This window comes from Rhinopithecus roxellana, chromosome 16 (assembly GCF_007565055.1).
Source record: "Rhinopithecus roxellana isolate Shanxi Qingling chromosome 16, ASM756505v1, whole genome shotgun sequence".
Lineage (NCBI taxonomy): Eukaryota > Metazoa > Chordata > Mammalia > Primates > Cercopithecidae > Rhinopithecus > Rhinopithecus roxellana.
The window spans coordinates 56,017,148-56,031,566 of record NC_044564.1 but is presented as its reverse complement, the minus strand read 5'-3'; the positions used below and the strand labels follow the sequence as shown (position 1 = coordinate 56,031,566).

The 14,419-nt window shown below is 41.0% G+C and overlaps 1 protein-coding gene across 1 annotated transcript in view; it reads left to right on the top strand.

The window, feature by feature from the left end:
• The window catches only part of AK3 (adenylate kinase 3), a 32,623-nt gene that overhangs the window by 7,831 nt on the left and 10,373 nt on the right, over positions 1-14,419 (top strand). Inside the window, exon 2 of the mRNA XM_030919878.1 lies at positions 12,343-12,462. Coding sequence (XP_030775738.1) covers positions 12,343-12,462 — 120 coding nt within the window. The remainder of the gene's footprint in view (positions 1-12,342; positions 12,463-14,419) is intronic.

Below are 14,419 nucleotides of genomic sequence, written 5' to 3'. Positions count from 1 at the left end.
ACACTGGGGGTTAGGTTCCAACATTCAGATTTAAGGGAGATGTAATTCTGTCTATAACAACATGTAAACACGTAGTCATTGGTGTGATAGGTGTCGCAATAGAGACAAGTTTGTGACATTTGGAAGTCCAGAGGGGGAGCTTCCAGTTCCATAGGAGGTTGAGGGCCACTTGACCATGAAGGGCCTTTTAGGATGTGTGTTGAAAAATGTGTAAGAGCTTACCATGTGGCTTGGGTAAAGGCTAGGAGGATCCATGTATGTAGAGCTTCTTGCTGGGGTGTGGTTTCAGGCTGAAGTGCCAATGGGGAGGATGAGGGAGGAGGAGAAATAAAATGAGGCTGGATCCAGGTGGGCATTTATGTAATTGTCAAAATCAGAATTTATCCGAAGCAGAGTGAATGGGAAGGGGAGTATAGGCCTGGAACAGGAACTCTTTCTGGATGCTTCACTGAAAAGGAGAGAGATTGGGTGATGGTTAGCGGGAGGAACAATAGTCAAGGGAGGTTTTCATTTTTAATATAATTCTTGTGAAATATTCCATGCATCAGAGTATTACAAGGTCTATGTATGGTTAGAAGAATAATAAAACGAACATCATTTACCCGTCACCAGAGGGAAACAAGGACTTTGGGGGCCCTCCAGTTCCCCTTCCATGCACATCTCCTTCCTGCTTCCCAGAGGTAACCACTTTGTTGACTCAAGTGTTTATTATTTGAGAAAAGTTTTTTTACAAGCCCTTGATAGGGTGTAAAGCTATCATTTAATTTCCTGACATTCTCCTAGTTTTGTTTCAACACATTTTTAAAGTTAAGTTTTATGTCATTTATAATTATTTTAAAAGCAATTTTGGCAGGAACTAGGTTAATTCTCTGTAGCCTTTTCTCTTGGCACATGTGAAAGAGAACTGCTGGTTGGGGAGTGGCTCACCCCTGTAATCCCAGCGATTTGGGAGGCTAAGGCAGGAGGATCACTAAAGTCCAGTAGTTTGAGACCAGCCTTTGCAACATAGTGAGACCCCTATCTCTATAAAAAAAAATAAAAATAAATTAGTCAGGCATGATAGTGCTTATCTGTAGCCCTAGCTACTTGGGAGGCTAAGCTGGGAGGATCGCTTGAGCCCAGGGGTTTGAGACTGCAGTGAGTTGTAATCATGCCATTGCACTGGCTCTTTAAAAAAAAGAGAGAGAGAGAGAGAGAGAGAGAACTGTTATTTACAGTTTGGTCAGGTCCCTCTTTTGTGCTTCATAACTGCTCAAACAGTAAGTTTGAATAAGCTTATTCAGATATGAGGTGTGGTTGATTTGGGTAATATGAAACTTTAAAGGGAGATACAGAATTTAAAATGACTTTTTACGTAATATAAAGGTTTATTTCTCATACTAATGTCTCCATGTTTTAGGATTTCTAGTTATTATCCTCAAAAGTTGGTTTTGAGTTTCCCTGTCTTTCTCTAACCTTCTTTTCTTATTTTTGTGTATAACATTGTAGAAAATTAGCTTATTATAAATAATTTACTTTTGAACTGCCTTTTGTGTTTTGTGGAAGTGCCCAAATTTGTTACTTTTTGAATCAAAAAAGGAAATACAGTTGGCCTTGAACAACTTCCGGGTTAGGGCTGCCGACTCCTAGTGTAGTCGAAAATCCACATGTAACTTTTGACATCCCCAAAACTTAAATATCCTGTTGACCAGAAGCCTTACCAATAACATACACAATTGATTCACACATATTTTATATGATATATGTATTGTATACTGTATTCTTTTTTTTTTTTTTTTTTTTTGAGGCGGAGTCTTGCTCTGTCACCCAGGCTGGAGTGCAGTGGCCAGATCTCAGCTCACTGCAAGCTTCCCCTCCCGGGTTCCCGCCATTCTCCTGCCTCAGCCTCCCAAGTAGCTGGGACTACAAGCGCCCGCCACCTCGCCCGGCTAGTTTTTTGTATTTTTTAGTAGAGACGGGGTTTCACTGTGTTCGCCAGGATGGTCTCGATCTCCTGACCTTCTGATCCGCCCGTCTCGGCCTCCCAAAGTGCTGGGATTACAGGCTTGAGCCACCGCGCCCGGCCACTGTATTCTTATAATAAAGCAAGCGAGAGAAAAGAAAATGTTGTTAAGAAATTATCAGCCGTGTGCAGTGTCTCATGCCTGTAATCCTAGCACTTTGGGAGGCCAAGATGAGAGGCCAAGATGGGAGGATCACTTAAGCCCAGGAGTTCTAGACAAGCTTGGGTAAAGCAATACTCCATCTCTACAAAAAATAAAAAAAATTAGCCGGGCATTGTGGTGTGTGCCTGTTTTCCCAGCTACTTGGGAGGTTAAGGTGGGAGGATCACTTGGACCCAGCAAATCGAGGCTTCAGTGAGCTATGATCACACCACTGCAGTCCAGCATGGGTGTCAGAGCGAGACCCTGTCTCTAAAAAAGAAAATCGTAAGAAAAGAAAATATCTTTACTGTTTGTTAAATGGAAGCGGGTCATCATAAAGATCTTCATCCCCATTGTCTTCATGTCAAGTAGACTGAGGAAGAGGACGGGTCAGTTTTGTTGTCTCAAGGGTGGCAGAGGCACAGGTGGACCCATGCAGTTCAAACCCATGTCGTTCAGGGATCCACTCTAGAATTTTTATGAGGAGTCTGTTAAGATGTAATATTAAATGTAGGTAATCAAATGGATAAAACTTTACCATATCTCCAGAGAACATGCTGGTTAAGAGTCTTTGCATGTAATTTTGGGAGGGGGTAAATATATTTGAAAGGTAATATGCAAACTGCTTAGACTCGAAATTAGGGAGTTAAGCCTTTTTTTGTTTGTTTGTTTGTTTTTTAATAAGCTTCAACTGAAGCATTATAGGCTCCAGGTTTTAATAAATATTGTGGATAAATGCTTATTGATATAGAAAGTTCATTATATATATACCATGAAGTACTGTGCAGCTATAAAAAAGAGCAAGATTATGTCCTTTGCAGGGACATAGATGAAGCTGGAGGCCATTATCCTTAGCAAACTAATGCAGGAAGAGAAAACCAAATACCTCATGTTCTCACTTATAAGTGGGAGCTAAATGATGAGAACACATGGACACATAGAGGGGAACAATTCACACTGGGACCTTTCAGAGGATAGAGGCAGGGAGGAGGGAGAGGATCAGGAAAAATAACTAATGGGTACTAGGCTTAATACCTGGGTGATGAAATAATCTGTACAACAAACTCCCATAACAAGTTCACCTGTGTAACAAACCTGCACATGTACCCCTGAAAATATAATAAAAATTATAAAACAACAACAAGAACAATAAAATAAAAACACTTTACATTTGAGACAGAGTGACAATATCAGTAGCTAAAACCAACATCAACAGTTACAAGACCATCCTTTCAGCCAAGTAAGGCAATCAAAAGATGTACAGATCAGGTAGCAGTCTTGATCAGTCAGGTATTCAAACTGGGTCCATAATGATCAAAGTGAAAGTTCACAGAGCAATTATAATTGAGAAGGTAAAAACTCATGTAACTTCCATTCAATACTGCAATTTAAAAATAGATTTTTTCACAATAACCATATGCAAGATAATATATTTAACACATAAAACAAAAGAGAAAAATAACAATTCTTTCTCATCACACAAAAATCTCTTTGGAATGTTAAAGATAATCTATTCTGAATGTCTTTCTTGTTCTAATTAAATCATACAAACATAAAAAAAGTTCATGATAAATGAAAAACAGATTATTAGACTACAAATAGGATTATCTATCTATATGTTAACAAAACTCAAAAATACCTGGTTTTTGTTTTGTTTTTGTTTTTCCTGAGACAAGGTCTTGCTCTGTCAGCAAGTCTGGAGTGCAGTAGTGCGATCATGGCTCACTGCAGCCTTGACCTCCTGGGCTCAAGCAATCCTCTCACCTCAGTTTCCTGAATAGCTGGGACCACAGGCAATGAAAATTTTTGTATTATCATTAACAATAATTATCTCTGAGTAGTGATGAGACTATGAGTGTATTTTAATTTTTTTTCTTACTGGGAATTTTTCATCTGTTCTATTTTTAAAAAAACAACATTGATTTAATTCACATACCATACAATTACTTCTTGTAAAGTGTATGATTCAGTGATTTTTAGTATATCCAAAGTTGTGAAACCATCACCTCAGTCAATTTTAGAACATTTTTATCGCTCCAAAAAGAAACCCCGTTCTCATTAGCAGTCATTACCCATTTCTCCCCAACCCTCCCAGCCTTTGGCAACTACTAATCTTCTTTCCATCTCTATAGATTTGCCTATTCTAAACATGTTATGCAAATGGAATCATACGATATGTAGTCTTTTGTGTCTTACTGCTTTCACTGAGCATATTTGAAGGTTCATCTATGCTGTAACATGTATCAGTACTTCATTTCTTTTTTCGCTGAATCATATTCCATTGTCTTGATATATCACGTTTTATTTGTCTGTTCATCAGTTGATGGACATTTGAGTTGTTTCTACTTTTTGGTTATTTTAAATAATGCCACTGTGAACATTCATTTACAAGTTTTTGTGTAGACATATTTCTTTTTCTTTCTTTTTTTTTTTTTTTTAAGAGACACAGTCTCGGCCGGGCGCGGTGGCTCAAGCCTGTAATCCCAGCACTTTGGGAGGCCGAGACGGGTGGATCACGAGGTCAGGAGATCGAGACCATCCTGGTCTACACGGTGAAACCCCGTCTCTACTAAAAAATACGAGACCATCCTGGTCTACACGGTGAAACCCCGTCTCTACTAAAAAATACAAAAAACTAGCCGGGCGAGATGGCGGGCGCCTGTAGTCCCAGCTACTCGGGAGGCTGAGGCAGGAGAATGGTGTAAACCCGGGAGGCGGAGCTTGCAGTGAGCCGAGATCGCGCCACTGCACTTCAGCCTGGGCGACAGAGCGAGACTCCGTCTCAAAAAAAAAAAAAAAAAAAAAAAAAGAGAGACACAGTCTCTCTTTGTCACCCAGGCTGGAGTGCAGTGATGCAATCGTAACTCAACAGCAGCAGCCTTGAACTCCTGGGCCCAAGTGATCCTCCCACCTGAGCCTCCCAAGTAGCTGGGACTACAGTCATGCACCACCATGCCCGTATTTTTTTTATTTAGATGTAGGGTCTTGCTGTGTTGCCCAGGCTGGTGAGGAACTCTCAGGCTCGAGCAATCTTGCTGCCTTGACTCGCAAAATGTTGGGATTACAGGCATGAGCCACCACAGCTGGCCATATGTTTTTATTTCTCATGGGCATATAGTGAGGAGAGGAATTGCTATCTCTTATGGTAACTATCTTTTTTTTTTTTTTTTTTCTGACACAGGGTCTTGCTCTATCACCCAGGCTGGAGTACAGTGGTGCGAGTATGGCTCACTGCAGCACTGAGCTCCTGGGCTCAGGTGATCCTCCTGCCTCAGCCTCCTGAGTAGCTGGAACTAGAAACACATACCAAGCACCCAGCTAATTTAAACAATTTTATTTAAGCCGGGTGTGGTGGCTCACGCCTGTAATCCCAGCACTTTGGGAGGCAGAGGTGGGTGTATCACCCAAAGTCAGGAGTTCGAGACCAGCCTGACCAACATGGTGAAACACCATCTCTACTAAAAATACAAAATTAGCCGGGTGGTGGTGCATGCCTGTAGCCCCAGCTACGTGGGAGACTGAGGCAGGAGAATCACTTGAACCTGGCAGTCAGAAGTTGCAGTGAGCCGAGATAGTGCCATTGTGCTCCAGCCTGGGCAACAAGAGCAAAACTCCGTCTCAAAAGCAAACAAACAAAATCTATTTGTAGAGACATGGTCTTTTTTTTTTTTTTTTTTTTTTTTTTTTTTTTGAGACGGAGTCTTGCTCTGTCGCCCGGGCTGGAGTGCAGTGGCCGGATCTCAGCTCACTGCAAGCTCCGCCTCCCGGGTTTATGCCATTCTCCTGCCTCAGCCTCCGGAGTAGCTGGGACTACAGGCGCCCGCCACCTCGCCCGGCTAGGTTTTTGTATTTTTAGTAGAGACGAGGTTTCACCGTGTTAGCCAGGATGGTCTCGATCTCCTGACCTCGTGATCCGCCCATCTCGGCCTCCCAAAGTGCTGGGATTACAGGCTTGAGCCACCGCGCCCGGCCAAGACATGGTCTTGCTGTGTTGCCCAGGCTGGTCTTGAACTCCTGGCCTCAAGTGAAATGCCTGCCTTGGCCTCCCAAAGTGCTGGGATTGCAGGTGTGAGCCACCATGCAGGGCTTGGTAACTGTGTTCAACCTTTAAAAAAACTACCACACTGTTTTACAAATTGGCTACATCACTTTATAATCCTACCAGGAATGTATGAGGGTTACAGTTTCTCCACATTCTTACCAACATTTGTTTTTATTTATTTTTTTGTTTGAGACACAGTTTCACTCTGTCGCCCAGGCTGGAGTGCAGTGGTGCGATTCAGCTCACTACAACCTCCGCCTCCCAGGTTCAAGCAATTCTCCTGCCTCAGCCTCCCTGGTAGCTGGGACTACAGGCGTATGCCACCACAGCCGGCTAATTTTTGTATTATTCGTAGAAACAGCGTTTCACCATGTTGGTCAGGATGGTCTCGAATTCCTGACCTCAAAGTGATCCGCCTGCCTCGACCTCCCAAAGTGCTGGGATTACAGGCATGAGCCACCGTGCCCGGCCTAACACTTGTTTTTAAAGGCATATGTTGTTTTATTGTGCTTCACAGGTACTGTATTTTTTTTTTTTTTTTTTTTTTTACAAATCTAAGTTTTGTGGCAACTCTGTCGAGCAAGGCTGTTGGCCCCATTTTTCCAACACGTGCTCATCTCCCATTTCTGTTTCACATTTTTGCCAACTTTTGCAATATTTAAAATATTTTCATTATTATTATATCTGTTAAAGTGATCTGTGATCAGTGATCTTTGATGTTACTATTGTAATTGTTTTGGGGTGCCATGAATTACACCCATATAAGATGGCAAACTTAATTGATAAATGTTGTATGTGTTCTGACTGCTCCACTAACCAGACATTCCCTTGTCTTTCTCCCTCTCCTCGAGCCTCCCTATTCCCTGATACACCACAATATTGAAATTAGGCCAATTAATAACCCTACAGTGGCCTCTAAGTGTTCAAGTTAAAGGAAGAGAGTGGCACATCTCTCACTTTAAATCAAAAGCTAGAAATGATTAAGCTTAGTGAGGAAGACATGTTGAAAACCAAGACAGGCTGAAACTAGGCTTCTTGTACCAGTTAGCCAAGTTGTAAATGCAAAGGAAGACCTTGAAGGAAATTAAAAATGCTGCTCCAGTGAACACTGGAGCACAAGAAAGTGAAACAAACTTGTTGCTGATACAGAGAAAGCTTGAGTGGTTTAGATAGAAGATCAAACCAGCCACATCTCCCTAAAGCCAAAGCCCAATCCAGAGCAAGGCCCTAATTCTCTTCAATTCAGTGAAGGCGGAGAGATGTGTTGAAGCTGCAGAAGAAAAATTTGAAGCTAGCAGAGGTTGATTCATGAGGTTTAAGGAAAGAAGCTGTCTCTGTAACATGAAAGTGCAAGTGCTGATGCAGAAGCTGCAGCAAGTTATCCAGAAAAATCTAGCTAAGATCATTGATGAAGGTGTCTACACTAACAAACAGATTTTCAATGTAAACAAAACAGCCTTGCATTGGAAAAAGATGCCATCTAGGACTTCCATTGCTGGAGAAGAGAAGTCAGTGCTTGACTTCAAAGCTTCAAAGGACAGGCAGACTCCCTTGCTAGGGACTAATGCAGCTGGTGACTTTAAGTTGAAGCCAATGCTCATTTACCATTCCAAAAATCCTAGGGCCTTGAAAATTATCTAAATCTACCCTGCCTGTGTTCTGTAAATGGAATGACAAAGCCTGGATGACAACACATCTGTTTATAGCATGGTTTACCGACTATTTGAAGCCCACTGTTGAGAACTATTGTTCAGAGAAAAAGATTCATTTGAAAATATTACTGCTCGTTGATAATGCGCCTGGTCACCCAAAAGCTCTGCTGGAGATATACAAGGAAATTCATGTTGTTTTCATGCCTGCTGACACAGCATCCATTCTGTAGCCCTTGGATCAAGGAGTAATTTCAACTGTCAAGTTTTATTATTTAAAAAATACATTTCATAAGGTTCAGCTGCTGTATAGATAGTGATTCCTCTGATGGATTTGGGCAAAGTAAACAGGAAAACTTAGGGAAAGGATGCGCCATTCTAGATGTCAGGAAGAACACTCATGATTCAGGAAGCAGGTCAAAGTGTCAACATTAACAGGAGTTTGGAAGAAGTTGATTCCAACCCTCATGGATGACTTTAAGGGGTTCAGGCCTTCAGTGTAGGAAGTAATTACACGTATGGTGGAAACAGCAAGAGAACTGGAATTAGAAGTGGAGCCTGAAGATGTGACTGGATTGCTACAATCTCATGATAAAACTTGAATGGATGAGGAGTTGCTTCTAAAGAATGGGCGAAGAACGTGGTTTCTTGAGATAGAATCTAGTCCTGGTGAAGATGCTGTGAGCATTATTCAAATGGCAACAAAGGTTTTAGGATATGACTTAAACTTAGTTGAAAAAGGAGCAGCAGGTTTGAGAGGATAGACTACAGTTTTGAGAGAAGTTCTACTGTGGATAAAATACTATCACACAACACTGCATGCATCAGAGAAGTTGTTGGTGAAAAGAAGAGTCAGTTGATGAGGCAGACTTTATTGTTGTCTTATTTTACGCAATTGTCATAGCCACCTCATCGTTCAGCAACCTTTACCCTGATCAGTCAGCAGCCATCAGCCATGGAGGCAAGACCCTCCACCAGCAAAAAGATTAAGACTCGCTGAAGGCTCAGATGATCATTAACATTTTTTAGCAATAAAACTATTTTAAATTAAGGTAGGTACGTTGTTATTTTAGACATAATGCTATTGCACTTAATAGTCTACAATGTAATGTAAATATGTAACTTTTATGTGCACTGAGAAACCCAAATGTTTGTGTGACTCACATATTCACTTTATTATGGTGGTCTGGAACCAAACCCACAATATCTCCAGGGTAGGCCTGTATGTGTCTTTTTGACTATAACCATGTTCGTGAATGTGAAGTGGTATCTCATTGTGGCTTTCATTTGATTTCCCTAATGATTAAGGATGTTGATCATGTGTTCATGCGCTTATTGGCCATTTGTATATCTTCTTTGAAGAAATGTGTATTCAGATCCTATGCCCATTAAAAATTTTTTTTAATTGTTGAGTTATGAGAGTTTTTTAAATGTTCTAGATACAATTCCTTACGAGATACATGATTTGCAAAATTGCTCTTCCATCCCAGGCTATGCATTGTCTTTTCACTTCTTTTCTTTTCTTTTTTAAGAGACAGGGTTTCACCATGTTGGCCAGGCTGGTCTCGAACTCCTGACCTCAGGTGATCCGCCCACCTCAGCCTCCCAAAGTGCTGAGATTGCAGGCAGGAGCCACTGCACCCGGCCTCACTTTCTTAATGGTGTTATTTGAAGCACAAAGTTTTTAATTTTAATGAAGTCTAATGTATCTATTTTTTTCCTTTCTTAGTTGTGCTCTTGGTTTGGTATCTAGAAACCATTGCCTAATGCATAGTGATGAAGATTTATACGTGTGTTTTCCATTAAGAGTTTTTAGGCTGGACGCAGTGTCTCACACCTGTAATCCCAGCACTTTGGGAGGCCAAGGCGGGCAGATCATGAGGTCAGGAGTTTGAGCCTGGCCAACATGGTGAAACCCTGTCTCTACTAAAAATACAAAAATTGGCCAGGCATGGTGGTGGGCGCCTGTAATCCCAGCTGCTTAGAAGGCTGAGGCAAGAGAATCACTTCAACCTGGGAGGGGGAGTTGGCAGTGAGACAAGAGTACATCATTGCACTTCAGCCTGGGTGACAAGAGTGAGACTCCATCTCAAAAAAAAAAAAAAAGGTTTAGTAGCTTTAGCACTTACGTTTAGGTTTGTGACCTATATTGAGTTAACTTATATACATAGTAGAGGTCCATCTTCTTTCTTTTTCATCTGGATATTTATGTGTCCCAGGAGCATTTGTTAAAAAGACTACTTTTTCTTCATTTATTTTGGCATCCTATTAAAAATCAGTTTACTATAAATTTGAAGGTTATTTCTGGACTTTCAATTCTATGGGTTTTTTTGTTTGTTTGTTTTTTGTTTTTTTTTTTTTGAGACAGGGTCTCACTCTGTTGCCCAGGCTGGAGTGCAGTGGCATGATCATGGCTCACTATAGCCTTGACCTCCTGGGCTCAAGCAGTCCTCCCGCGTCAGTCTTCTGAGCAGCTGAGACTACAGCCATGTGCCACCACACCCAGCTAATTTTTAAATCTTTTGTAGAGATGGGGTCTCACCATGTTGCCTAGACTGGACTCAAACCCTTGGCTTTAGACATAGGTTTACTTCTTTTTTTCTGGATGCTTTTTATTTCCTTTTCTGGACTAATTGCCTTGGCTAGAATCTCTAATATTATATAGAAGTGGCAAGAGAATCTTTTCTTATGGCTTATTCATATACTGATAAAATTAAGTAATTTATTAATTAACCCCATCTTCTAACCCATCTGTTGCAGCTGGTTGGGGATTTAGAAGAGGGCTTGGCCTGAAGAGTGAGAGGTGAGGGGAGAGGCCAATAACAGGTTTTTTTGGGACTTGGCCCTAGAGAATTGCATGTTTTTACATTTTTTTTTCCCAAATGCTGTTGATGAGGTTGAAGCTCTCCCTCCCCAGAGCAGTGGTCAAAAGCCTGGAGACAAAGAGGTTCACACATTAAGTATAAGGCTGTTTTAGTGTGTTCTGAGCTCTACATCTACCAAACCCTCTTCTAAGTGCAGTCTGCAAATCCAGCAGCACACCTGCCACATGACAGCCTGTGTCCATGCAGTTACTGTTCTTAGTTAAAAGCCTAAAGTTTCATGAATCTGACAATTTAGAATCTGTTCTTGGTTAAAAATCTAAAGTTTCATGAATCTGACAATTTAGAATTTGTTTTGGGGTCAGTATGGCAATTCATACCAAGAGTTAGGAAAATGTTCATATATACCTTGACCCTTTAATCTGACATCTGGGAATTTATTCATTGCAAATACGCCCAAAGAGAAATAAAAAAAAAAGAAAAGGAAAAAAACAAGAGTCTTTGGTGATGAGGAAAAATCAAGACTAATTTACACAATTTAAATGTCCAACAGTACTGCTGTAATAAAGTGTATTTTTATATATTTATTTCTAAATATATTTGGAGTGTAATATCGTTACCTGAAATGACTATATAAAACCACTGAAAAGTATTTACTAAATAATGCTAAGTGACAAAAAGAACATAAAATTGTAGATATGCAGATTATGATGGTATTACAGTTCTGAAGATATAGAAATAGTTTGGTAAGGGAACATGAAGAAATTAAAATACTGTTGCATAAGAGTGACATATAGTTGTAGGTAATATTATTAAATTGTTCATAAATCATTTTCCAGCGTGTTTTGTTAATAAAAATATGACATAATCACAATGCTAATCTGGTTAAAAATGGAATTGTGTCACAATAGCAGCACCTGTTTTACAGGATTGGAAAAGTCTCCGCAATAACATGATAGCAGGCGTTTAAACTGAATCATTTCAGAATAATGATGATTTCAAATTCTTATTTTAAAAGAAAATAATTTCAGCTATTTCATAGTTTTTTCTGGTAGAAAATACAGAAAAGTACATACATATTTTTAAAAAACACTCAATTCTATTACACAGAGATGACTACTATTAACATATTGGTCTATACCTTTGCAATATCTTTTCTGTCTATATATTTACATTTATATATTTTTCCATAATGAAGAATCTGAAGTTTAGATTATTTTGTAACCTTTGTTTTTGTTTTTGAGATGGAGTCTCGCTCTGTTGCCCAGGCTGAAGTGCAATGGTGCGATCTTGGCTCACTGCAACCTCTGCCTCCTGAGTTCAAGTGATTCTCCCGCCTTCTGCCTAGATCCAAGCTACTCCCAAGTAGCTGAGATTACAGGCACCCGCCATCATGCCTGGCTAATTTTTGTATTTCCGTAGAAATGAGGTTTCACCATGTTGGCCAGGCTAGTCTTGAACTCCTGACCTTAGGTGATCCACCCGCCTCGGCCTCCCAAAGTGCTGGGATTACAGGTGTGAGCCACTGCAACCAGCCGTAGCCTTTGTTTTTATCAGAAAAGTTGGTGATGCACATTTTCATATAAGTATGCCATACAGACTTCCCCTTTGGGCAACTCATTCCGAGGTGCCTGGAATGGGATAAAACAAATGCACTTACTGATTTTTTTCCCCCTTTGCTGTAGAAATTGGCGTGTTAGCCAAGGCTTTCATTGATCAAGGGAAACTCATCCCAGATGATGTCATGACTCGGCTGGCCCTTCATGAGCTGAAAAATCTCACCCAGTATAGCTGGCTGTTGGATGGTAAGTGGAGTGTCATGAGCATTTCACCTGCCCAAAATAATGAGTGCTGGCAGGATAATGAGCATTTCATGAGCTTCGGACGGACTTCAAGGATGGCGGCTGGGGGAGAGGGGTGCTTGGGACTATCCTGAAACCGGTCTTCTTCTCTGGGACCAGTTCTATATCCAAATGGAAAGAGGGGAGTGAATTGCATGATTTCTAAGATCCCATCAGATATAACTTTAGTTCCTTTCCCCTTTCTTTGAGAATATTCTGTGATATGGGAGGATCACCACAGAAGAAGCAGGACCCAAGAGTAATTTACAATAAGCTGTAAACTTTCTCTAGCCAGAGGTATGGCAGAATCCTTGAGGGTAGGTTGATTTTTAGTTTTGTTAATATAGAGAGGACACAAAAGAGATTTGTTTCAGTTGAGTCCAGAGTTCTCACTAAAACTGGGATAAACTTGGGATAAGCCTTTTCTTCAAGAAGATCTGAGTCATAATATCCTTTTTTGGAAGAGGGTAGCTAATCTAGTCTTCTCTCCTACTCAACCCCATTCACCCACCTTTGCACACAGGCATGCATGCACTCAGTGCTGCCCTCACCAAGCCCTGCAGCCCTGACTTGCTTGCTTTATCTAAGAAGGTTCTGAAGTCCTTGTCCTTGTGGAAAGTGCATTCTAGTAGAAGACAAGTAGTAATCAAGTAAACAAAAACTTGGATAAGCCCAGACATAAGTACTAAAAGGTAAATTAGAAGTTGATGTGGACCAGAGGCAGTAGCTCATGCCTGTAATTCCAACACTTTGGGAGGCCAAGTTGGGTGGATCACCTGAGGTCAGGAGTTCAAGACCAGCCTGGCCAACATGGTGAAACCCCATCTATACTAAAAATACAAAAATTAGCCGGGCGTGATGGCACACACCTGTAACATCAGCTGTTCGGGAGGCTAAGACGGGAATTGCTTGAACTGGGAGGCAGAGCTTGCAGTGAAACGAGATCGCGTCACTGCACTCCAGCCAGAGAGACAGAGCGAGACTCTGTCTCAGAAAAGAAAAAAATAATTTGATGTGAACAGAGAGTAATGTAGTGGAGAGGTAGGCAGTTTTTTTTTTTCTTTTCAGTTGAGACAGTGCCTGGCTCCGTTGCCCAGGCTGGAGTGCAGTGGCGTGATCTCCTCTCACTGCAACCTCCTCCTCCCCAGTTCAAGTGATTCTCCTGCCTCAGCTTCCTGAGTAGCTGGGATTACAGGTGCCCACCGCCACACATGGCTAATTTTTGTATTTTTAGTAGAGGTAGGGTTTCACTATGTCAGCCAGACTGGTCTCAAACTCCTGGCCTCAAGTGATCTGCCCACCTCGGCCTCCAAAAGTGCTGGGATTACAAGTATGAGCCATCACACCTGGCCTCTTCCCCTTTTTAAAACAAAATATGTTGCATGGTTCAGAATTAAAAATTTTGTTTTAAAAAGTTTAATGAAAAATCTTGCTTCTTTATGAGATGGAAGGGGCTGAAAAACATTTCCATTTGTGGGAGGTCTTGAGGAATGAGTAGGATTACATGGGTGGAGAGACAGGTCATCTTTGGCAGCAGGAAGAAGGTAAACCAAGGTAGGTTGGTGATGCTGCCCCAGGAAAGTGTCAAGTCATGCACGACACCAACCCACAGTAAGCAGGAAGGGTCTCGGGGGAAGGCCAAAGACTGAGCCAGATGGGACAGGCCGGGAATGTGAAGCACTAATGTTTGTGATTTTGTCATTGTTCTATTGCAAAAATACCTTTTCCTTTTAAAAAATTAAGAAAGTTGTAAATGTTTCACAGAGAGCCTCAAAATCCTTAATGATCGCATCCTTTAGTAACAATTACTTTTAATTTCTTAGTATGTAATTCATCAGGATTTTTTCTATAATTAATGATTTAAAAACATATACATACACATTCAGAAATGTACAGTTGTCCCTCAGTAGCCTCAGGGGTA